The 25,362-nt window shown below is 37.2% G+C and overlaps 1 protein-coding gene across 1 annotated transcript in view; it reads left to right on the forward strand.

The window, feature by feature from the left end:
• Positions 1–11,759, forward strand: part of RNF180 (ring finger protein 180) — a 68,323-nt gene extending 56,564 nt beyond the window's left edge. The window contains exon 6 of the mRNA XM_066182372.1: positions 8,586–11,759. Within this exon, the coding sequence (XP_066038469.1) occupies positions 8,586–8,785 (200 nt within the window). The 3' untranslated portion in view covers positions 8,786–11,759. The remainder of the gene's footprint in view (positions 1–8,585) is intronic.
• Positions 11,760–25,362: the final 13,603 nt, after the last annotated feature.

A 25,362-nucleotide genomic window follows, 5' to 3' on the forward strand; every position in this document is an offset into this window, starting at 1 on the left:
GGTGATGTGTGAGAATAATAAGCAAGAAAAGGTGACCATATTTTAATTAGTTCATGAATAGCTCAACAGTTCAGAGTCAGACTTGGCATACCTTCTCAAAGAAGCCAGGGATGTGCAAACGGCGGAGTAAATTCAGGAGCTTTGGTGAGTATATTCACTGAGTAGATAAAGTTAAATGTTTGAAATGGCATCAGAAAAAATCAGCGATAACAACCATTACACATCTAACCAAGGATTAAAGGAAGGAATTTTTAACAGTTCATAGGCATTTTCTTTTTATTCCAAATAGCTTCTTTCTTGTTAACTTTTTAATTACCCTGCTTTGTGAAAATTTATTTTTAATTTTCAGTTGAACATCTATGAAGGCTTTTTCTTTCCATGAAATCTTGGCTAACTTCCTAAAAACTGTTTAAGTACTGTCAGCATCAGAAAACTTTCAGTTCAGAAAAACTGTGCCAGCTTTCTAAAGACAACAGTCTTGTAGTTTGGACTTTTCATTATCTGGAGGAATATTCCTTTTGTTTACTCAGATGGGAAATAGGAATTTTGAGCATTGACATTAGCTAAAGCTGAACATGCCTTTTTTTAAAGGCTAGTGGCATGGCTCCAAGATAGGTCATTCACCAGTTTCTCCAGAGAAATTAAGGGAGTCATGTTGCCAGATTTGCAAATAAACTAAATGTTTTGTGTAAATGCACAAAATCTTGTCTTACAGCGGGGTGTGGTGAGACATGCCTATTATGTGTATTCCCTCTGATCTCTGCTGTCACTGTCACGCTGTCCCTGTCTTAAGAGAAGTGGGGCCAATTAATTAATTTATTTTTAAGAAAGTTTTTGCATTACTAGTATCTACTGTAATCACTAACATTGGCTTAAAACATTAAAGCCTTAAGCCCTGAAAGGGTTCTAACAGTAGTTACAAAACTCTGCAAAGTTTTTGTTAAATCATCATTAGTATTAAATATTATGCTTTGACAAAATACAGCAATCATGCAGGTCACAAAGTTAAGAATCTAAATAAAAGTAAGCAGCATGCCAAGAAGCATTCACTGTAAAGACACAATATGTCATATTTTTAAAATGCTATTTTATACTTATTCAGTCATATTGTATAATATGTACACCTATAAATATAAATAGTGTTTGCCTCTCTGTATATTGTGAGGTAGCAGTCTGTACAAACAGAGCCTAAAGGGTTGTGAGTACTTAGGGAGGTAAGAATGAAACTAGAGGGAGCCAATGCCATTACAGCAATATGACACAAACTGGTGAAGGCTTTTGTGATGATAACTTAGCAAGAAATCCAGTATTTGGTCATCTGGGAGGATGACAAATACAATGTGATATACAGAAATGTTAAGTGGTAGAATCTAGGAACAGTAGGAGAGAGATGAATGATGTTGATGATGAGTAAGAGATTAGATGAAGAGAGAGTGGAAGAGACACAGAAAGTAGATTAAAAATAAGATGCAAACTCATTGATTTAAAACATTCTGACTACATTTTAAAATTATTTTTTCTTATAGATTGTTGATGCACTTATCACAGAAAGTTAAATACCTCAAGTTGCTGTTTGAAGTTCCCTGGTTTTCATTGTCCGCATTGTCATTGCAAAGACAGGTTTCCACAGGTTAAATTCACTGTTAAGATACAATTTATGTACAAGGAAATGTGGTTACAAAACAAATCAACAAAAGTGATCGCAACTTTTTCTTAAAGGCTAATGAATGAAAATTACTAGACTGTGATTCCTGTTTCATAAATACACATGTACAAGTCTTACCTTTATAATCGAAGGAAGACATTTTATGGTCTAGAATGTCTGCAATCTATGCATTTAGATATCTATGGTATGCATGAGACCATGCAGCTTCATTCATTGATATCAGTCCTCAGATGTTACATAATATCCTGGCTGCTTGGTACTTTTTCTATTATGGTTTAGGGGACGAAAGAAGAAGCAAACAGGTAACAGGTAATTCACCTGGTTACTTAAAAAAAAAAAAAATCTGCTTTCTGACTATCTTCCAAAATTCCTTCAAGTCTTCCAAAGACAAAGTGACTTTTACACTGCGGCATGTGGATTAATTACCCCCGATTTAGTATGTATCCCAGCAGTTAAGCTAGCCAAGTGGCTTCTATTTGTGAGTATTGATAATTCTAGAATAATCACAGATGATTATGTTTTCTGTGATAATAATCATAGACTGAGCTTGTCTTCTAAGGCCATTATGCCCTCCCATAGTCCTCTCATTTCTTGATTCCTTTATTTTCAGGAAAATAAGCAGCCCAAGACAGAAATTATGAGTTGTTTTATTTTTTTCTTTGAATTTGTGAGACAGACTGGATGTAGTAGTTATTGAATAATTCTCATAAAATTGGTAAATATATTTCTTATTTAATAAATGAGTGAGATTTTTAGTTATGCAGAATAATCAATGTAAAATGTGTATGAATGCATTTAATATGGCTTTATGGACTTTGGCATTAATTTTTGAACTTCCTCATTTTCTTTTCCAACAATTTGCTTATTTGTCATGATATACAAGCTAACTTCATGGGTTCGTATTTTTATTGGTAAAAGCTGAATTATTTAGCTATAAAATAGCAAGAGGTAAATGCCTTCAGACTTTTTATTTCTTTATTTGCTTATTATCCTGATCATCATTGTTAACTTGTAAAGAAGTGCTGTATTTTTTCTTAGAATTCAAACAAATAGAAGGAATATACAAAAAACTTCACTTACAAATAATTTTCCCTGAAATCTGTATATGAATGGAAAAAGATCTTATATTTATTTCCAATTCAGAGTAAAACTGTCAAATCTCTTTGTCAAGTGAAAATGTAGTTGTGATGGAATGCAATTTACAGTATTTCACAGAGGAAGAACTTCAAATGACAAGTTGCCTCCACGCTGTCCTAAAGGCCTGAGAGCTGTTAATTTAAGGAATTGACCATAAATGATCCAAAGAAATGCCAAATTCAAGTATGGCTTTTAGGTATTGATTTGTAATTAATACCTTAAATTCTGGGTTTATTTGTTTACATACTTCTGTAGAAAAACTCTGAGATTAGCTACCAAAAAATTGTAATTATAATATTGAAAATAATGCGGGAAGTTAGAGCAGTATGAAATAAATATTTTTAAGAACTTTCATTGTTACAGAAACTTCTATTAATTGTTTTGGTTGGGGTTTTTTATCCTTTCCATTTTGTACATTTCTGGTTAATTTTGGTATATTCTCTTCCCAGATCCCTATAAAAGTAGGATTTATAAAGTTTTAAGAGAGGGAAGACTATTCTTAGATAAAAATGCCAATAGTTTTGCTCATGCTAGACAGCAAGAAGCATTGTTTGTCTGGTGCATGGATCTGTAGGACTGAAGTTTTTACAAGCTTTTTGTTTTGAAAAATGAAATGTGCATCAGTGACACTTCCACATTTTGGGATTTCTGTGTAGTTTTGTCTGTAGCATGTTGTTCTTCTTTTCATGTTAAATGCCTTATGAAAGTCACAAAACAGACATCTAGCTGTAACATTGCTTCCCAACTCTGCCTTATGGAGTGTCCCTTATGGAATCAAGTCTTGTGTCCCATATGAAAGGCTTTAGGACATGGCTTTTTCAGATTTTCACATTAACCAGTTGCTGATCTAGACTCTTTTAAGCAGGGTTCTTTGACACCTTTAAAAAGTAGTTACTGTGTGTTCCTCACTAAATTGCTTGCATTCAATTGATTTGTTCATGTGCAGAGGGCATCTATATCATATGCTCAATGAGTTCAATAAATCACATTTTAAGCATGCATAAATTACTGCTTAAACACGATTTACCTCTCTGAGACTGTCATAGAATTCAACATTAAACCAAAAGTCTAGCAAAAGTCTATAACTGATAATACAGACAACATAGTAAATGTAAAAATAATTTGAGGAAGGTACATGTTTACACCGTAAGTACCTTTTACATCTAGCTTTTCTAAGGCCCAACAGCAATCAGAAAGTAGGACTTGGATTTTGGGGATGGAAAAGGAGAGATGTTTAGGATATCAAGTAAATTTAGTCATGGATGTAAGATGCTGGCAGCCTCTGAGAGCCCACAGGTGAAATCAGAAGAGCAAGAGCAGAGAAATATGCAAAGAGAGAAGAAAGAAAGTGAGAGGTAGGTAAGAACAGGATATTCAGGCAGTTTTGGAAATATGATTTTGCTGTGGAAAAGGCTTTGGAAGGTGACAGTAGGAGTTTTAACAGGAAAGCTGAAGGTTCTGGTGTGCATCCTGGAGAAAGAAGAGATTGTAATTTGGTATGTCTGTGTCTAAAAAAAAGACTTCCGAGACAACAGGTGAGTGGAGCTGAAAAACTGAAGCAAGACGAGGGTGAGGTTCTGGCTTTTCATGCAGAAGTGGATCTCTGGATCTGAGAAGGATGGTGGTTGCATTAAATGGCCTTGGTTTGGGGAAGGAACTGAATACTTAGGGAACTTGAGTTTCAGTGGAGAGCTTGAGACTGAGTTAGAGCTTGAGGCACGAGATGAGAAGTCAATGGGACATACATGCAGTCATTCACACAGGATAAGTGTTATTCTCTCATTAACCTCTCTGGCAATATATGACTTTCCTTTCTGTGAAATACAAATCTCACAGCTCATCTTGACTAGCAAATCTTGCAATTTAGCTATTATATTAGCATAACCAGAATATAATACCTCTTGATGTGCATATGGGAGAAAGCTGGCATTTATGCGAGAAGTTTGGGATGATGCCTCATTTATGAAAACATGAAAGCAGCATAAAAACACCTATATACTTGAAAAATTATAGAATACTTGGAATGTTCTTTTTCCTCCATGCTGTCATCAACTCTGCATGTGACAACAAATTGGTAGACTCAGTGATGTGGCTGCTATTTAGAGAGAACAAGAAGCTGGACTAATGCACCTACTTCATCAAACAAAGACCCTTTTGCCAGGCACCTAAAAAGAGTTAACAGGCACAAATAGGAGATGGAAAACACAGTGTAAAAGAGTGTGTAGCAAGCCAAATTGAGACCTTGTCAGAATGCCACAGTGGTCTATGTAGTTCAGAACCTTCATATGCAATTTGAGAAAGTGATACATATATAGCTGGTAAAATTTATAGTGATATTAAAGTATTCACTTAACTGGTGGTAGTAAATGTGAACTTGACAGATAACAGTTCCTTTGATCAGTGACCTAGAGGAGTCAACAGAATACATTTTCATCAGGCCTGCAGAGAACAGCAAAGTTAGGACAGATTGATAGACTCAGGATGGGGCTACCATTCAGAGATACCTAGACAAGCTGTAGAAATGTCCTGGAAGGGCTCTGGAATTCAACAACGACAAATGCTGAGACCTGCACCTGGGAAGGAAGAGCCCTGGCAATGAGACAGGCTGGACCCTGAAAGCCTGAGAACAGATCTCTGGAAAGAGCCTGGGCATCCTGTTGGAGGGCAAGCTGTGTGTCAGCTGGAAGTGTGCCCTGGCAGTGAGGAAGGCCAGCAGCATCCTGCGCTTTCTGAACAGGAGTATGATGTATGAAAACCTGTAGATGAAGCTTTTATCCCCTACTGTTCAACACAGCACATCTAAATTCCACAGTTTTGCCTTCCTCCCCTGTACAGGGAGGACAGAAGTAGACTGAAGTAGGTTTAGCAGAGTGACCCAGGCTTAGCTGGGATCCTCAGAGGCCTGGAGAGCCTGACCTGGAAGGAGAGGCTGAGGGAACTGGCTTTGGGTAGGATCTCCAGTCAACCTTATCATACCTATAAGGAGACCACCAAGGGGATATACCAGCAGTTCACAGTGATGCATGGCAAGAGGATGAACATTAAGGGATATGGAGAGTTCAGACTGCAAGTAAGGAAAACACTTTCATCACTATGAGGGCAGTCAGGTGGTGGAGCAGGTGCACACAGAGGCATTATGCATCTCCATAATGCATATTATTCACTGTGATGTGCTGTAATTTAGCTATTGCCATTTTAAAAAAGGCATTTAGATAATACTGAGATTAGATTTCTGAGAACATTTCATGCACAGCCACAGTAAAATGTTAAGCAGGAATTATTGAAATCATAAAAAAATCAAAAAAATTTTGTCATTGTCTAGATTTGTAGTGATCCCACAACACTAATTTTGCATATAGTTTTAGATTACATCATCTCAGAAAGATAAAGCAGGGTGAAGTATAATGTGGAAAGGATAGTCAGAAGTATAAAAGCTTTTTCCATACAAAGGAAATTCAGAAGTTATTTTGTTTGGAAAGCATATTAGGGAAGACAGATACAAGAGGTCTGTAAAATTATGAATGGCATAAAGATGTTTAAGAAAGGATTATTCACTGTCTCTCAGAGGCATTCCTGCATTAGCAATTATATCAGCCATAACAGAGCACAAAAATTGATGCTGTGTGGTCAGATGTCCATATTTGCATGTGAGGCAAGTTGCAATCCCAAGGGCTAAATGCCCATTAGTGGTTGAAGCATATTACTGGAACACTTCTGAGATCTTAGAGCTCATCTTCTGTTTCTAGTTTTACCTGAAAGGAAAACTATTTACTCCAAAACTACTCCACCAAGGGACACAAAGTGCAGTAAATGGAATCAGTGTGAGATCTGCTCCAAGAGCATGCAGAGACACATGTAATGCTGTTTTAACACATTGTTCTGAAAACAGCTTCCAAAGATCTAGTGCACTAAGCTGCCAGGTGCTGCAAGGGCACATATGGGAAGGCCTCAGTCTGTACTTGCATTTTTTTCAACAGTCTTTCAATAGCTCTCTCTTATCTGCTGCAGAAAGAAGAGACTATGCCAAAATTATGTACCTTGGTATATCTGATAACCTCAGAACACTTGTTCATATATAATTTTATTTTACATGAGCACTTACAATGTAAATGGTTGTTGTAGCTTGCATATTACTCATTTGGGGACATTTTTAGAGTAAAATTTTCTATCTGATACCTTCTATTTTCATTTTTTTAAAAAAACTAGGTCAATTTATAAAATAGGGAGAATATTTTAATTTCTTTTTGTGTTTCATTTTGTGTTTCGCTAGTACTTCAACAGAAGATTGCAAAGTGCAACAGATGTGCCTACTGATGCTGCAGCAAAAATCCTTTTTGGTTTGCATGCTTTGGTGCATATAGAAGTGTGATTTGCACACAACATTGTTTTTGTTATCTAGTAACAGGTTCCCACTAACAGTCTGCCAGACTCTGCTGGCACTGTGCATGCATATTCATGTGATTTGAATAGAAGTTCTTGTTCAGAGTACAGCAACACAGGCGTGTGCAAAAAAGTTAAATAAAATACATTTTTTCACAAATACGTGCCCATGCATAAATTATTTGGGGACTGTGTTATTTGTGGACTGAAATCATGTATAATAGGATTTCTTTAAAGAAGTAGAACATTAGAAGGCGTTTGATGCTCATTCAGACGTTCTGTTTCATAATTCAAACCCTTACTCCATGTTGCTGTTCAGTTTTTGAGGAACTCTACAGCTCTCAGCTTTTATCTGCAGATGGCTAAGAAATGTGGTTTATTTCTGCTCTAGCTGGAGATAAAGACATCTGAAGGTATTTTTCTTGTCAGAATTTATTAAAGAATAGAGTATGCATCATAAAAATTGCTCATTCCATAAAAGCAGAGAAAAAATCCAGGGTACAACTGTCCTGTATCAGAATGGGACAGATTTTCTGCCTTTGTACCACAGCTCCCAGGCTCTTTTTTGTGCCACAGCCTACTCTCTGACACAGCTACACAGTGTCTTCTCTAACCTCCTGTCTTGACATAGGGGAGAGCTATGCCTCTATAGTATCTCTTTTGCTACATGGAGAAGTTTAGGGAACAGTGAGGAGGGACAGACATTTTGGCAGGACCCCACACTCAGGCCATCTTGGAGTCACAGGATTTTTACTTCCACTTGACTTGTTTGCATCTGCCTATATATTTTAAGGTGTTATCAGCATACAAACAGCATGCATTAAATTAGACATAATGAACATCATATTGAAGCAAGTACAATTTATTTAGAAGACAGTTTTGAAAAAATCTCAGATTCTAGAAATAGGAATTTAAATGTGTTTCAGCTGTTGAACTATGTATGTACAAATATGGATATGTATTACTGAAGAATTCAGATGAGTAGACTTAGGGAGCGCAGCTTAGCTAATTACTGAAGTGATTGATTATAGCATGGAGCCTTTCACTTCTAAATCACTGAGTCAAACTCAGTGAAAGAAGACACCAAAAGTGAGGTGTTCAAAGATCTGGATAACATAAGCAGATAGCATTAGTTTATTACAGTAGAGAATTCCAAATCCAAACAAACAAATATATTTTCTAGACATGGAACACAGTGTTACTTTTTAAATCTTACAAAATCAATTCCACATTTTTTGTCCGACAAAGTGATGAAACTTAGCAGTGAGGTGTGAGATTTCCTACTTCTGTTTGTCTTTTTGATAACTGGAGGAAGGAGTGTTAACTTTTTTTTGTTTTTTTTTTGCTAGTCAATCTGGTTCCTTTTAAGAGGACTTTTGTCTCATAGTCTGTTCTTCAGCAGGTTTTCGAAGGCGCTCAAATACTGTGACGAGGAGGCATTTCCCACACGCTGCTCACAGGATGGACTATATGGACTTCGAGGATGATAGCCGTGGATGGCGGTTTGATATGGACATGGTGATCATTTACATTTACTCAGTCAACTGGATAATAGGATTTTTTATTTTCTGTTTCCTCTGTTATTTCTTTTTCCCTCTTTAGGCTGTAGAAATAACAACTAAGGAAAATGACAGTCATGTAAACCAAAAAATTGTGAATAGAAAAATATTGAAAAAGGCAAAATGTTTGATACTGCATTTTTATGATTTAGAATTGGAATAGACTGTATCAAGCATGCTGCGAAGCTGTTTGATACTTCTGCTGTATGTGACAAAGTACTTGAGTTTGGTTACAAATTTAATGTAAAATCCACATCATACTTCATTCAGTGGGAGTTTTGCCTTTGGGAGATTTTGATGGGAAAAGAATGGACCCCTACTTCATAAAATGATTACTCTGTAGAAGGACTCCCAGTTTTTTGGGGAGGTCTGAGTACTACAAAAGAATGTCATCTATATAGTCATTTAGAGGTTTGACTCTGTGTTGATACAATTTGCTCACTCATTGGTGCTTCAATTCTTCATACATAAAAGCAATAAAGATGCTTCCCATTTTTACTCAGATCTTTTGGGAGCGGGAGCGATGCTGTACCATGCATTACATGGATACTCATCAGAGCTATTTCAGTGGCATGATTTAAATCCTGGAAAATTTTGACAACTGATAGACCTGTCAGCATTCTGCTGTGGATATTTTGAGACTATTAACCAAAAAGAAAAATTATACTGCAGTGTGCTGCCAGTTCATCTTTTCAGCAAATAGCAATCAAAAGGAATGAGCTAACAAGAACAAGTTCTGCACAATTAGACGACCATTTTTGTGCAGATTCCCAGTGTAGCACCGTACCTTTTTTACCCATTCAGATGAGTGTGTTTGGATCCAGCAAGACAGCTAATGGAGGGCAAGCAGCAGGCCTGCCAGCTATGATGCTGCGAGACACTGACCCAAATAAATACTGGAGACAGAAGCATTCACCAGTTTAAGAAATGAGTATCATAATTAAATTGCGGTAATAATTGAGGATACTTTTAAATGTCTGGGCTCTCCAGGACTTTATGTCGCATGGGAAAGTTCATAAGAGGGCACAGTACTTATTTGCACCTTTCTTGTGAAACAATTCTAAAGCACTTTATTCTATATATAAACTGATGAATTACAGTACAAACTGCAGCCAGTTCAACAATCATTCCAGACTTGCTGCGTTATGCAGTATTTTCAAGTGAAAGTGAAAGAACACCTATTAAATTATAGTAAAAGATACTAGAAACGAATGTGGAAATCAGGTGCTGAGGAATGGCACAAGATAGTTTAGGGCTTTACTTTTCAGGAAGGTACAAGGAAGTTTTTATTTCTAGTGGCACGACTCTTCAAAGTACACTGTACTTTCATCTAGAAAAGCATGTGAGTGTAGGTATATTGTCCCTCTAGTATCAGAATTTGTGTGGGAGACCTGTGGTTTTTCAGTAGGTGGTGTACTCCCCTGTTCTTGTAGAGAACAAGGAGAAATGTGTTGTGGAAGGTGCCATCTGCCAAGTGTGGTGGAATGAAATCAGAGTTTTATTAAGCATGAGCTTATATTCCTTTACTGGAGCAGCTCCAGCATGGTCAGCCTCTTACAGGCTATGAAGAGATTGGGACCAGCAACTTTCATTTATTCTGAAAACCAGCAGTAAATCAACTACTAATACTTAGTTTTCTTACAGACTGCATAAAACAATTTTTTCAAGGACATATGAGTAGAATTAAAAACTACAAAGATAACTACACCGATTAGACTAAATAATCTTGGTCATAGTTGTTAATATATGCAAATTTAAAGAGGTGTGAGAACTGAAATTCACCATCACCACAGTCATGGTTTTGACAAAAATGCATTTTTGTAATAATAATAATAATAATAATAATAATAATAATAATAATAATAATAATAATAATAATAATAATAATCCACTTAGTTACTTTGTCTCTGCCTAAAAGTGACTGGTGCTATTATTAGTGACATTAAGCATAATGTTTTAAAAGCTTTAAGGCTGTAATATAACATTTGGTGGAAATCTTTTAAAAGCGAGGGAGTGTAAGTCATAGGCTCCTGTTTGGCTACATGCACATGTGTGGGTGTGTATGCTAAAATATTATCCATATCTTTAAACAATTCTCTCATATATGCCAGCACTGGCATTCTGACTGCAATTTTTACCTCTCTAAACTTATGAAATTATTGCTCATATGTCAGAAAAAGAGGGGACCAATTCACCTGTTAAGACAAAATTGCTTCTGCCTTTTGATCTCAAAAAAACTAAAATAAAAAAAGTGTCCTGAAAAATTACTTTAAGTGACATAGTCTAAAATTCCAGTAATAATGTTATTTAAATTTTTTAACCAGGCTGTCTGATTAAGCAGTGTCCTTCAGTACCTATTCAAAAATATGTTGAGACATAAGAAATGTAATATAAATGCTAACTAGTTATATAAGAAAAAAGTTACATCATTTTTAATAGCATGTTACCTCAGTTTTATTTGAAAAAGGGCAACAAAGAAGAGTAAAAATCCAGTCTAATATTGGCCTCTTTTGTACGTTTTCGGCAAGAATTGATGACTGAGAGTGGCTACATTTTTCTAAAGTTAGTAGGTCTCACAATTTTGCAGGACATTCATAATTGTTTAACTCTACCTTTCTTCAAGGCCTAAACAATAAACTGTTTCTTGAGCAATATTGTTTTACTTTATGTGGGTTGTTATTAATTCCAGAGGAAGATTTTTTTTAATTATTAAAAATGTACATAATAAAGACTACTCCAATTCTGAGAGACCCTCCATAGGGAAACACCTAAAAATTACAGAGTGGAGATGAACATTTGTTGTCATATGTTGGGTTTTTTTGAGATACATACCTCTATAAAAATGCAGTAACAATTCAAAGGCTCAATTTGGTTTTCCTTGAAGTCTGCTGTAAAATGCTGTTAATGTCTCCTGGAGCAAGAGCAGGTCCTTTGTAGGCTATTTTCTGGTTAAATTTATCCTGATCAGTAAGCTTGTATTTCTGAACTACCATAGTATTAAAATGTTTACAATAAAATTTGGGTTGTTTTTCATATTCTGCAGTCGTTTCCCTAGATTTTGCTTGGTGGAATTTCTTTTCATTCACTGTCTTCCATGATATCTCTTTTGTTTCTGCTTGGGGTGCAGCAAAGGTTTGCTGAATTTTTCACTGGGATTAAATCTTTTTATATTAGCAGCCTTTTATTTGCTTCAGTACTTTCCAGGTAACTTTTTTCAGATATCATCTGGGGGCATGGTCTGGATCTTAACACATTCTGATAATGAAAAATTTTCAGTACTGGTGCTGTTAGTCAAGACCATTTAGCTGTTGAAGACAGCAGAAATCCAGGACAAGACTTAAGTTTCACTTTTACAGGCAAAGGAACTTCATGCCTATTCAGAAGTCTATGAGTTTTTTGTCCACCAGTGGGTAAGTTTGTAGCACCCCTACCTGGCAAAGGTTCACTCATCTTGCTTCTCTCATGAGACAATTCTAAAAAAAAATTCCAAACAATAGCTGCTCAAGGAGCAGCTGCTGTGAAGCACAACGAAGCCTTTCATGGCTTGTACCTGCCTACAGAAGCTCAGATCCAAGTTTTTTCCAGTATTCTACATACACACCTTGTGTTTTTATCACATGTCAACAACAGTCTCAGTTAGTGATACTGAGATGGAAAAGAAGGAAGAGCCAGAGTTTAGATGTGTTTTGTAATTTTTAGAGAAAATTATTCCTGATAACATGAAAGTCTGGAAGTAAGATTGATTAGCCATTGTAGCTGTCATCTGACAAGTAACTGTCTTTGTGGTGTGTAGTGTTGCTTTTGTGGGTGTGTTTTCAGCATCTTTTGTTCTTTGCAATCCTGACAACATTTTAACTATGAGATACACACTCTCTTCTGGGGAATTCCAGGTCACAGATGAACATAGGAGAAAGGTAGGACATCAAGAGCATCTACTAGTGTTCAGCCCCATACCCAGGCATAGGCTGTGAGGAAGAATGCTTTGGATTGCTTTGGATCTGGAACAAGAGCCAAGCTATCCTTAGAGATGCCTTTTATTTAACAGAAAGTTCTAAGACAGACAGTAATAGTACAAGGATTTAAAGATCACAGTTTTCTGTCTCAAACACAGTTACCACAGAAAGACTTCGCTGTGCAATAAGCACAGAATGGAATGACAGGATGGCCTAGCTCCAAGCCTGTGAGGTCTAGCTAGCACATCCTGGGTAATCCACACAAAAATCCATGCTGTGACAAAGTGTGTAAAGAAGCTGCTGCTCATATGCTTATCGCTGGTAAAACAAAGATCCTGATCAGCCGGTTATGGGACAACTGGTATCTGCAACCACCAGAGCTCCCCTCCCCCAAATATGCCTCTGTGGATACATGAAACTTGGACTGTGAATTAAGACACCATAAGGAATACTTGGGACAAGATAAAGGTGGTACTGTTGTCTGAGTGTTATCTCAGGCCTAGGGGGAGGTAAACAAAGCTGGGGAAGATGAATGTATCAGTGATAGTGGCTGAATTTATGCACCGCAAGGAAAGCCAACTCACCAACTGTTCTGTAAGTCAGCTCAGGCTGGGTAAAAGGTAATTCTGGCAGGCGGAGTTTGAAGCCACCAACTCACAACCCAGAGGAAGGCTGAGCATGGGACTAAATAGCATTAGAAATGAGAGTATCATTTAACCAATAGAATAAGAGAACTGCGTAGCAAATGACCATTAATTCCTTTGTTTACAAAAATGTATAAATAGTGAAAAGTTTTGAATTACCTCAGAACCCCTACCACCAAGAACCCCTGGATAAAGAAGGACCAAAAGGACACTGCTGGATCCATGGGTGGTGACAATCTTCTGCTCTCTCTCCCTCTTTCTTCTCACTTGCTCTTTCCTTCTCTCTTTCACTCTCATTTTATTGTTAATAAAATCCATACCATTGACTTTGGCATATGGTCTCATTTGCACCTTGGTTCAGGCCAAGGCTTCTCTTAGTAAAAGGATCCTTAACAAATTGTGAGGTGGATTTAAAACTGGCTGAACAGCCAAGCTCACAGTGTTGTGATTAGTGGCACAAAGTCTACCTGGAGGCAAGTAATTAGTGATGTATCCCAGAGAACAAACCTGGTTCCTATCCTGTTCATTCATCTTCATTGATGACCTGGATTTTGGGGCAGAGCATACCCTCAGCAAGCTACAGAGGACAAAATAGGAAGAAGTGGATAATGCACTAGAGGGTTGTGCTGCTGTCCAGTGGAACTTTGGCTGGCTGGAGAAATGGACTGACAGGAACATCATGCTGTTCAACAAGAGCATTCTTGCACCTGGGAACAGCCCCCCCGTGCCTCAATACATGCAGGAGGTCACCCAGCTGGAAAGCAGCTCTACAGAAGAAAACCTGGGAGTGCTAGTAGATCTCAAATTGAATATGATCCAGCAGTGCTTCCTTGTGTCAAGAAGGCTAATGGTGTCCTCTGCTGCATTAGGCAGAGTGTGGCCAGCAGGTCACAGAAAATGATCCCGCCACTCTTCTCAGCACTGATGAGGCCATCTCTGGGGTGCTGTGTCCAGTTCTGGGCTGCCTTGTACAAAAGAGATTCAGAGTTATTAGTGAGATGTCAGCAAAGGATCACTAAAATGATTAAAGGAATGAAGTCTTTCTCATGTGAATAATTCCGTGAAGTCATCACGTACAAATTGACTGGTTGAGGACTAGAATAAGTGAATTCCTTAATAATGGGTAAATAAAACAGAAAAATCTGAGGAGAACATCATGTTTTCCCTTAATAACAAAAGGCAGTACAATGCTGGAAAAACTTAGCCCACATTTTTATCCATTTCTGTTCTTTTCTGTACTTATTTGCCCAGAATAATTAATTATAATCTTCTTTCACTGTTATCTTCAGTCAATACAACCAGTCTCTCTTTGGTAACCAGTGCAATTTTAAAGGGGTTATTTTTCTTCCTATTATTGAAATCTGTAGTTGCTGCAGTTCTCTGGAGTACTCAGTACTCGGAAGAGTACTAAGGAAAGAATCACAGAAGGTTTAGTTATTTTATTTCAGTATTAGTCATCTTACTGTGAGAAATCAGTATGCCAACTTTATATCTAAACATTATTTAAATGTTAAACTCTAAAATCTAATTTCTTACAGGTAAGGGTTTAAATTCAAATTTCAAACAGTACCTCCTAATTTTGGCTGCCTCAATTTGTCATTCCCAATGCGGTGGGTTTGGTTCACCAATTTTAGATTTCTCGGCCAACACACCAGATAATGAGGTGGGTTGTGTGCTGGCCAAATGCCAGGGCACCCACTAGAATTACATACTCTTTTTCTGCTGTCAGGTGGGATTAGGAGGAGAGCAAAGCAGGCTCAAAACTTTAAGGATATGAAGAAAACTTTATTTAAACAAAACTGAACAAAAGAAAAAAATGAACAAGAGTCGAAATAAAACCTTCAAAACATTTCTCCTCCCCTACAACCTTCTTTCCCTTCCCACTGACAACATAAAGAGACAGAACTTGGAACTTAGGTCAGTTTACCACCTTTAAAACAGTCTTTTATTAGTTCTTTTAGGGAGAGGAGTGTCTTTTACCATGCTATCAAGACTTCTCCATAAAAGCAGTTCTCTTGTGGCTTCAGTGTCACAGCGAACTAGCCACCTGGGAAAAAAAACTCTGTACGTGGTGTGAAAAGTCCCACCCATGCTTTGCAGCTTTCCCAAAGCTGCTTCCCTGCGCCATGTTAACTTATTGGGGTGCTATTTTAAGGATGAGCTGTTTTAGCATAAAAACAGAAGTTCTTTTTATCCGTATCTGGGAACAAAGGTCTTCCCCTTCAATTCCTGGGGCAAGGTTTCTCATTCGTGTCATCTCTCTCTTTTCTGTTCAAGTTTCTCATTGAATTACAGCTACTTTAACATTTTCTCACTGCAACAGTGGTGCCTCTGCTCATTACTGTAGGTAGAACACTACATTCCCCCAATGCAGTCCATGAATTTACAGGGGAAAAAAACCCAGGAGTTTATATATATATCAAAAATACATCTTCACCATAGCTTTATAAAAGAATTTCAGTCCAAGAATAAGGCATCTCCTCAATCCCCTCCTATCTAGAATTTGACTCCTTCTTTACTGATCTCAGTGTCTAATGTTCTCCCCTTGTGTCCTCGCCCCTTCCCTTTTCTCATTCAGGTGTGAAGTGGCATTTGCAAGTCCATCTCTTCTCAAGCTTAATCAATTGAAACAGTCTTTTATAGAGTTCTCCAACGCTGAAAGGTTGATCTCATCCAGACTCAGAACAGAGAGATCGCTCAGTTGCTGTGTCTTTGCTGCTGGTCACGCCGTCTCTGCAGATCCCATACGAGCCATGCTGGCCGCCGGCTTTCCTTAGTGCTTTCCTTCATGAGGAGCACTGAAAACAAGAAAAGCTGCTGCTGTTTTTGTCCTTCCATCCGCAGCATAGCTGGCTAGAAACAGCTAAGCAAACAAAGTCCATTGTGGCCACGCAATCTGCGCTGGTCCTGGCTGCATGATTGCTCCCAGCACCGGTATATCTCTCTGGCATGGACCAGTGGGCTCTGCCAGGAAGGGGCCCAGCCTCACAGGGATGGGCCTGGAGGCCTTCCTGGGAATAGGCCAGCTGTTGGAATGCATGCCATGTGAACAGCTCAACAGCCAGCACAGCAGAAGAGCCCAGCACAGCCCAGCCCAGGCCTGGCCATGGGGCCTGTGCAGGCCTGGGCTGGGCCCAGCCCAGGCCAACCTGTTTAAAGGCCAGATGCCAAGAGAGCTTTTCCTGGGGCTTGTTTGATTTTTAACATGTGTGTTCACAGAGACGTGTTCAGCTTTCTAATGGTTTAACAAGGTGTCCATATTCAAAACTAGCCACTGATTGGTTTTGTCAGGCATGGAGGAAGCTGTTGGCAGCTTCCCTTCTTCACTAAGAATCAGTCAATGCAAAACCAGCACACACAACATGAGACCTTCCTTCTAAAGTGACCTGATGCAGAACTGAAGATCACATTTCTCCAAGATGGGTCCTTTAGGATTTCTTATGTTGGGATCCAAAGCCTTAAATATATGTATTTATGATGGACTTAAGCAGTGATCTAAATCCCAGCAGAATCAATGAGAGTCATCACTGTAAAATCTAGTTTCTCATATACACCTGCAACTGGATTTGTGTCTTACAAACTCATTCTATTTCTGTAAAACGTATTCTGATGGCATTTCTAGAGTTTTCAGAATTTCTTATGAAAGCAAGTTCAAATTTTATATTTACTTATATTTGATTACTCTACGGCTGAAACTAAACTAAACCTCCAGAGTCTTAAACATATTAGGATTTCTTTGTTACTGTGATATAATCCTGGAAAACAAATACTGTCAATATTAGCTTAATAAAATTACTTAGTTTAAAATAACTTAATAATAATCTATTTCATTTTCTACCAAACATCTTCTTTGGTTGAAATATTTCTACATTTCTGATGAGGCACTAAAATGTAGTGAAACTCTTTGAAAGTACTTTCTGGCACTACACTCTGGAAGTTTAACCATAAAATGTAATAATTGAGGACATTTAACTTTTCACTTGATCATATTTATCATATTTTTACACTTTTTGTTTTGTTTTGTTGTTTTTTGGCTTTTTTGGTTTTTTGTTTTTTTTTTTTGTTGTTAAAAAAGGTTTCTAAAAGAAGACTGAGGGTATGTATAATCCCATATTTTTATTTCACAAAAATTATTTTATTACAGACAAATCCTACATGACAAACTTCATCTCTGATGAACACTGCAGAAAATGTACTGAATAAGCTGACAAATTTGATCAGAGGAACGATTCTGGACAGGTCATCAGACTGGCACTGGAAAAAAAAAGCTCAGAGCTTGCTTCTCAAGCAAAGACTCATATCAGGGCAGAGTTATGTAGGAGACCAAATGGATTTCCTTGTCCTTTGAGTTCCATGCAGGGCACTTTCTAATCTCCCTTGGCACTTTGGGGTCCTTGATTCAGCAGGTGTCCTATAACAAATCCTCAGGAGTTATACAGGGCATTTGATGGCACACATTGATTTTCCTTTTCTGTTTCCCCAATATTCCCATGTTTCTTAAGGTATTTTGGTTCACCTATAACTACTGGAATCTATCCCAAGAAGCCAAGATTATGTGCTGTTATTTTCCATTGGTTTTTGCCCTCTGGGGCTGCTCTTCTATTTCAATCTGTTGGTTTTGCTAAGGCATAACATTCCCCTCTTCCAAAATTCTGAACTTATACCCAGGTGGGAATCTGTAACCTGACCTATTCTACAGCTTTTAATGAAAGTTGTGGCATATATAAATGGATGGAAAATACATATGCACAACAAAGAGGAACAAAACACCTTGTTGTACGAGATATAAATAAAACCTCAAGGTCTTTTCAAAGGAACTTCTGTGTTCCTGTTAAATATTCCAGGAGCCAGAGTACGGTTTCTTGCAAGAAAGCAACCATGAAAATGTAAAATAGCAGACAAGCAAAGGATAGCAAAGCAACTGCTTCCAGGGAGGTACTGGAGAGCAGTACTGAGTAGCAATGCCAGGTACTGGATGAATGCCTTTCAGCCTGGCATAGTAAAAGCAAGATCAGTATTAACAGCACCAGATTATTTTACTGACCACTGCCTAGAAAACAACTGACTGTTCCCTCAGTTCTGTTTAAGGCTGGTAGGAACAGAAGAGTGGCTTATCAAACTGTTGGCTCATTGTTTCTATGAAGATGAAATCCCTCAAGGTCTTGGCTTATCCTGCCTAGACCTGATCTTTCTAAGGCTCTTTACACATTGGTCCTGGGTCAGGAAAGTATTCTTCTTTGTTCAGAATTGTTCATGATATATGGAAATGTTACTGAAAAGGCCCCATGATATTGTTTGAAATTTAAAATATATCTGTTAGCACTTCCTGTAATATTGTAGCAGCAGTCACTGTCCTGTGTGCACTTCTCTAACTAGTTTTTGAGTTTAAAAAATATTCTGGAACTCAATACTACAGATACCTTTTTCGTACTCAACAGCAATGCTGCCTTCCTTCAGCCACATTTTTTATTGTCCACTCTACTTAACAAAACATGGAAAGACTCCTTCAGCTTTGTGCCCTTGACATCTCAAAAATAATTTACAAATGAAATAAATTTGCTCCCAGGATTTCTAGATTGATGTTATACAAGTGATACAAATCCTTATGCCACAGTAATAGCAATGGCTTATTTAAATTTGGACTTTTGTTTTTTGATGAGAAAACTGCAGTAATTATATTCTGACTTTTCAGTAGATATCATTTTAACTTATTAATAATCTATTTCATTTTCCATCAAACATTTTCAACCTTTAGTTGAAGTATTTTTACATTTCCATTAAATCATTAAAATGTAATCAGGCAATCACTTAAAAATACTCCATATGTAATCTTTTATCCTCAAACAAGACAGTGAAGCAGAGAATGTAAATGCCACCAATAAAAGGATCATGGTAAGTCATTTGATACTGATGAAAACATTAAAAATTAATTATCTCAAATCTTTTAACTCTGTCATCAAACAAAGAATATTAAAGTGCTAATCATGTAATACCGTCTGCTGTTTCTGAGCTGCAGAATGAAATTCAGACTGGAGTTGGGAAATCTCATGTAACCTTACTGTATTACCTGTACAAAGTGAAGGATTTAGATATTGACAGAAAAATTCAGCTAACCATCCTGGTAAATTAAAATGGAAAAGTAATACTTTAAGAAATCCTTTGTAATACCAATCCACCTAAAGTAATCCCTGGTTTGGGGGTAGTAACTCTTCATATAATTAGGCTGCTACCCAAGAAATATTGTTTAGACTTACAATCAAAATATGAAAACAACTGAAATTCAAAAAAAAATGTCTTTAATCCATGCAGTATAGATCCTTGGGGAGATGCATGATTCCAGAATTAATTACCAGTTAGACCATGGCATCTAATGGTGCCTGAAAGACAACACGTTCCACTTAGAAACATGAGGTAAGAATGTGTTTGCCTTGCAGATGGCTAATGTATGCATTTCAGCTGTCAGAAGTTAAACTAGTTCTAAAATAATTTGAATTAAACTTCATGGGAGGAAGAATATGCCAATTTTCTTTTACATCTTATAAAGCAGAGAATGTGTGCAAGAAGTTAATGTTACAGTCAAATTATAGCCCTCTCTGGTTCCATCTTATAGAATTGGACTCCACTTTTTATCTTTTTTAAAGCTTGGGAATTAAAAGAACTTATAAGTTAATAAATAGCTCTATGGTCACAGATTTTTCCAATGCATATTCTGCAATTTTACATGAACAGCAATTGCGAGACCTACAAAATCATCTGATAGCTTTCTATTGTGCTCACCTAGGAATCAAGCCTCACAAACTAGGTTTTATTTGTTATGTAGATTATGATTTAAATTCTAAACTACTAATTTTAAATTCTAAACTTCCTATTCTAAAAAAATGACAAAAATGGTATTGAACTGCCAAGCACTGCTGCTATTTTATCTTAAACTGCTTAAGACAGGAATGTAATACAATGATATCAATAGCGTAAATCAAGAAACCCTTCTCTTTCCCTGACTATTTATAATCCCTGAAGTGTTTTATTTTCAGAGTAATTTGCAGGTCAAATTCTCATTATTTTTAATCTCTAAAAACAAGTTGTTCAGAACTTCTACTTCTTGTGCAGAGTCTAGTCGAATGCTCAATGTGCAAATCACTTGGGGCTTCTGAAGTTAAAGGCACTCTTACAAACACTGGGGAATATAGGAATGCAAGTATGACAATGTTAATATAACAGGTTAACACGTTTTTTGGCAACAGTAACTAAATTATCATATTACCATAATTTAGATCACAGGACAGCCAAATTATATATTCATGACTTGTATAGATACTAACTAAATTCTTTATTTACTTAAAAAATACTGAAAACATGCCCCCTACCACTGGTTTAGCATTTACTGCTTTACAGGAAGTTTAACATTAAAAGCCTTTCAGGGATGCCTATGGCCCACTGGCTGGAAGCGCATTTCTGGAAGATTCCTACTAGCTTCCACATACTGCTTAGCTAAGTACCCTCATCAGGAAAAGGAGAAAATGTCTAAACCCTTAAACAGAGCAGAGAGCAAATTGCTCCAGGCAGCAGAATATAAATCACAATGCTATTTAGTAAACAGTGTTTCTGGCTTTTGCGCTGATTGAAAAAAACCTAAGTTTATTTCACATCTCAGCTTTTTAATGAATCCAAGTAAAGCAATCCAAGACTTACTGCACATACCTGAGTCAAGAAATATTTCCAATGTTAGCATCATCAGTGGTCAGCAATGAGATCATAGCAGTCATACATTTTTATTTAAGAGGATGTGGACTGTCTTTTTGAAAAACAATATCATTTGGCATTATGTCAGAAATACATTGCAACAGTTACATGGGATGAATACAAAAGTTTTATTTTTAATTTTCTTGAAATTATTTGGGTTTAAACATTAATAATGTTTAGGTTTCATTATCAGGTAATATTATTTGGTAACATTATTTAAAATGAAATTAATAGCATTAAATTTCTTTAAATCTTCAAAATGCAACAACAACTGTGGGTAATTTTCTCCCTGAAAGGCAAAGCAGTGGGTTGAACAACTGCACAGTAACTAAGTCACAGTAAAAGTACAAAATCAAAGAGAAAGAGAAGATATCAAGTCCTGGAAAAGAGAGTCTTCCAAACAGATAAGGATGAAGTCCTGATTCAGCAATGAACTTTGTCCTTCAGCCCCTTCTTTTTAACCTACCTTGACAGACAGATCTAGTCTCTCACTGGGCCATTTTGTGTACTGCTGCAACAGCCATACTGCACTTGAAATTGCTCTGCTTTTCCCACCTTTTGTTGCAGGAATCCTCATGTGGACTAGAGCCAGCGTAGCTGGCTGTGTGCTGTACCACTTGGCATTAGGAAACCATGCAGATGGCAGGCAGCATGGTTAGGTGACAATGCAAACTGCCGAGGGTTTTCCAGAATAGGCTCTGAGTGACTGTTTTAAAAATGGATTTTGAGTGTTTGCACTTATCCAAATACTTTTTGTTTATTACCAAGAATGAACAGTAATGTAAAATGAATTAGGTCTGTACTTTCCAAAGGTCCTTGATGCCTAACTGCCCTTAGAATAACAGTGTCTGTGATGAATAATAATGCATGTATTAATCACAGACAATAGTATTTTTCTGCAGTTCAGTGGCCAGAGCGCTTCAGGAAAAGGGTCTAAACATACCCTCCTACGATCAAAACTTTCCTTGTCCATAGCAAATGCTCTAAGGACTAAACATATAGGTATGTCAGAGAGAAACACCACTTCCTTTCAGTGTCAAATGAAAGAAAGGTTCTGTATCAGTTGGACTTAATGATCTTAAGGGTTGTATTCAGACTCAATATTATTATCTGATTTTAAATACCTTATTAAGTACAGAAGATGGAGTTTCTAAGTTTCAGTTTCACTGAAAACTTATTCTGTAAGTAAAATGCTTTAGTCAGGGATATATGAGAAAAGGGGAAGAGAGGCAAACACTGTTCTTGGATATGCCTTTCACATTCTAGGGGCTGTTTCCCCAAGTCGTCAGATGATTGTCATGGATTCCATTCTCTGGACTCTCATTTCCTTCTTCTAGATAAACTGAATTTTAGGTAAACCCTATTCTGAATTTCAGTTCCCTTGAGAAACTAGAATATCTGAGCATGTTGATACCTTAAGCTTTTTTTAAATCACGATACTTTATTAACTCAGCTCCTAGACAACAACTTCTGTTTGTACTGCTTAGAAAAAACTTCCCAGTGTTCCAAAGGCAGCAACAGCTTTTTCTTTCTCTGAGGCTACTTTCAGTATATTCTGTGAGATCCTTTAAAAATTAAATAAATGCAGATAAAACCACTGTCTATTTAATACCTCTAAATATTTAATTAATGCAATGGTATATATGAATGTGCTTACTAGGTCTTTTTATAGTTCTGTATGTTGGCAGAGGGTAAAATTACAGTACTAAGAATATAAGAATCAGAGTATATCAAATGAAAACCCTACAGATTCTTCTTTTTTAAATTGTCATAAGCAAAAATAGTGGTGACATGTGGGGATTGAGAGCAGCCCTGCCCAGAAGGACTTGGGGGTGCTGGTGGGTGAGAGGCTGGACATTACCCAGCCATGGGCACTCACAGCCCGGAGGGCGCAGAGAACCTCCTCTATCAGGAAAGGCTGAAAGAGTTGGGCAGTTCAGCCTGAAGAGAAAGCTCCAGGGACATCTTACTGTGGCCTTTCAGTAGGACAATCTAAAAAATATGTGACAAACTGTTAAACAGGGCCTGTTGTGACAGGACAAAGGGTAATGGTATTAAATGGGGAAAAAAGTACTCTACAGGTGGTGAGGCACGGAAACACATTGCTCAGAGAAATTGGGGATGCTCCATCCCTGGAAGTGTTCAAGACTAGGTCAGATGGAGTTCTGAGCAACTTGGTCTAATGGAAGGTATCCCTGCCCATGGCAGGGGGTTGGAACAAGATGATATTTAAAATCCCTTCCAGCCAAAACCATTCTATGATTCTGTCATTCTATGAGCTTTAGCTAAAAGTTAATCTTCACTTTAACTACTACTGCTTTTTTCTAGACATTTCTTACCTGCCAGGTATACACGGCCCTGTTTTAAGATTTTGGACCTCAAATGCACAGCTTCAAAGAAGATGCTTCAGAAATACCATTAACATACCATGCAGTGAGTGCTCTAGAGATCTATGTATATGCCAAGTCTGATGTATAAGACATGAGCGTTTAGTGCTCAGGAGCTTTTCAAAGTTTAAAAATTACTGATACACAGACTCAAAGCAGTACATGTACTGTGCAAAGTGAATATGACGATCAATTAATTCATAGAAGAAAGTGAGTTGGAAAAGCATGACAACAAGAAAGGAGAGAGAGAAAATTGTGAAAAATAGTGGTTTAATTTTCACTGTCAGGAAAAGGAGTTTAAATATAATGGGGTGATAAGGAGGGAGCCAGTATGGAATTCAGAGAGGGAGAATAAATGGCTTGTCCTGTATTCATGTATCAGGAAGCCCATTAGAGAGCACACTGTTCTCATGAGCCATTTAAAGTAATTCATGGACTATGTTAGCTTTGGCCAGGCTGTGAATAGAATGACTTGCTGCTAGAAGCTCAACAGGAAAAAGAAGGCCACTTTTATTATACATCAAAAGATGCTTGTTCTAGGAGTAGGTACAGCAGGGGAAGGAAAAAAAAAAAAAAAAAAAAAAAAAAAAAAAAAAAAGTCACCATATTTTTATTAGCTTTTCAAAGAAAAAAAAAAAGATAAGGCATTCAGACAACAGTACAGAGATAAAGAGGAACAACCAATGAACCTAAGGGAAGACAGCAAAAGAAAAGTTTTAGAGGGAAAATGAGAAGCTTCTGTTTCCCACTGAACCTTGAGACATCTTACTTTAATCAGCAAGTAATTCATTATTACATTATCTAGAGCTCTCAATTGCAAAATCCTAAGAGTGTTTCCAGATTTATTTTGTAGCTTTGACCTGATTTCCTTCATCCTTTCTCAAAATAAAGCCATTTACTGCTGAAAGAAGTTTTGAAACATTTACAGATATGGGTTAAAAATTACTTGACCAAAATTACAAATAGAAAATTTTAGTTTATATGAGTGCTTTGAGACAGACTTTTTGGTGTTTTCAAGTACCATGCAGAGAAGCATGTGGCCATTCACTTGGTTTACATAATTTAGACTTGTGAAAATGGTTTCAGCTGTCTTCAATTTTCACACCCTTCTTTGAATCAAACGTAACACACAGCTATCACAGAATGTCAGGTAGGCTACAGACTTCCCCATCCTGTTCTGGAAGAGATAAAAACATACTTGGTATTGCTTCTACTACTGAATGATTTCTCTGTCTCTCTGTACAGTGTACAGTATATTTTAAAACCATGCACCACAGTCCACATTTCCTCTCTAGGAAAGCAAAACAGTATCCTAAATAAGAGGCATATAAGAGGCATCATTGCAGATTTGCAAGGTGAGACCAGCACTTTATTCATACTGTTTTGGGTACAGCCAAAATTGATCAAGACACAAGGCAGCCAATATTAGAACATGACATATAAACTGTTCATTTAAGTTAAAAAATGTAGATGACGAGGAATAATTCCTCACTTCTTGAAAAGTTTGTCTGTTGATAGTGAAATCAGCCAGGTATGAACTTTCTAACACTGTTCCATGATACAATCTTATACATGGCCAGTGTGTTACAAGCCCCATGAAGACGTATCAAGTCTGAGGGGTGACCTGCAGCCTCTCAGAGTGGCTTAAAACAGTGAGACTTCTCTGGACATACTTTGTAAAGGAAAAGGTTTTAATGGGGACAAAAATAACAAACAGTATCAAACAAAAGAAATATAAGTCAAACACAGTGCAGAGAGAACTCTTGCACTGGCATCCAACCAGTATCTCTGCTTGGTACCTGGCCAATTACTGGGAAAAGAGCATCGAAGTTTCTGGGTAAACCTTTCCTTATATGGAAATACCTGCTCGAGTGTGGGATGCATTCCTACAGTTCT

Source organism: Chamaea fasciata, unplaced genomic scaffold, assembly GCF_029207755.1.
Source record: "Chamaea fasciata isolate MVZ Bird 193981 ecotype frontalis unplaced genomic scaffold, bChaFas1.0.hap1 SCAF_4, whole genome shotgun sequence".
Classification (NCBI taxonomy): domain Eukaryota; kingdom Metazoa; phylum Chordata; class Aves; order Passeriformes; family Sylviidae; genus Chamaea; species Chamaea fasciata.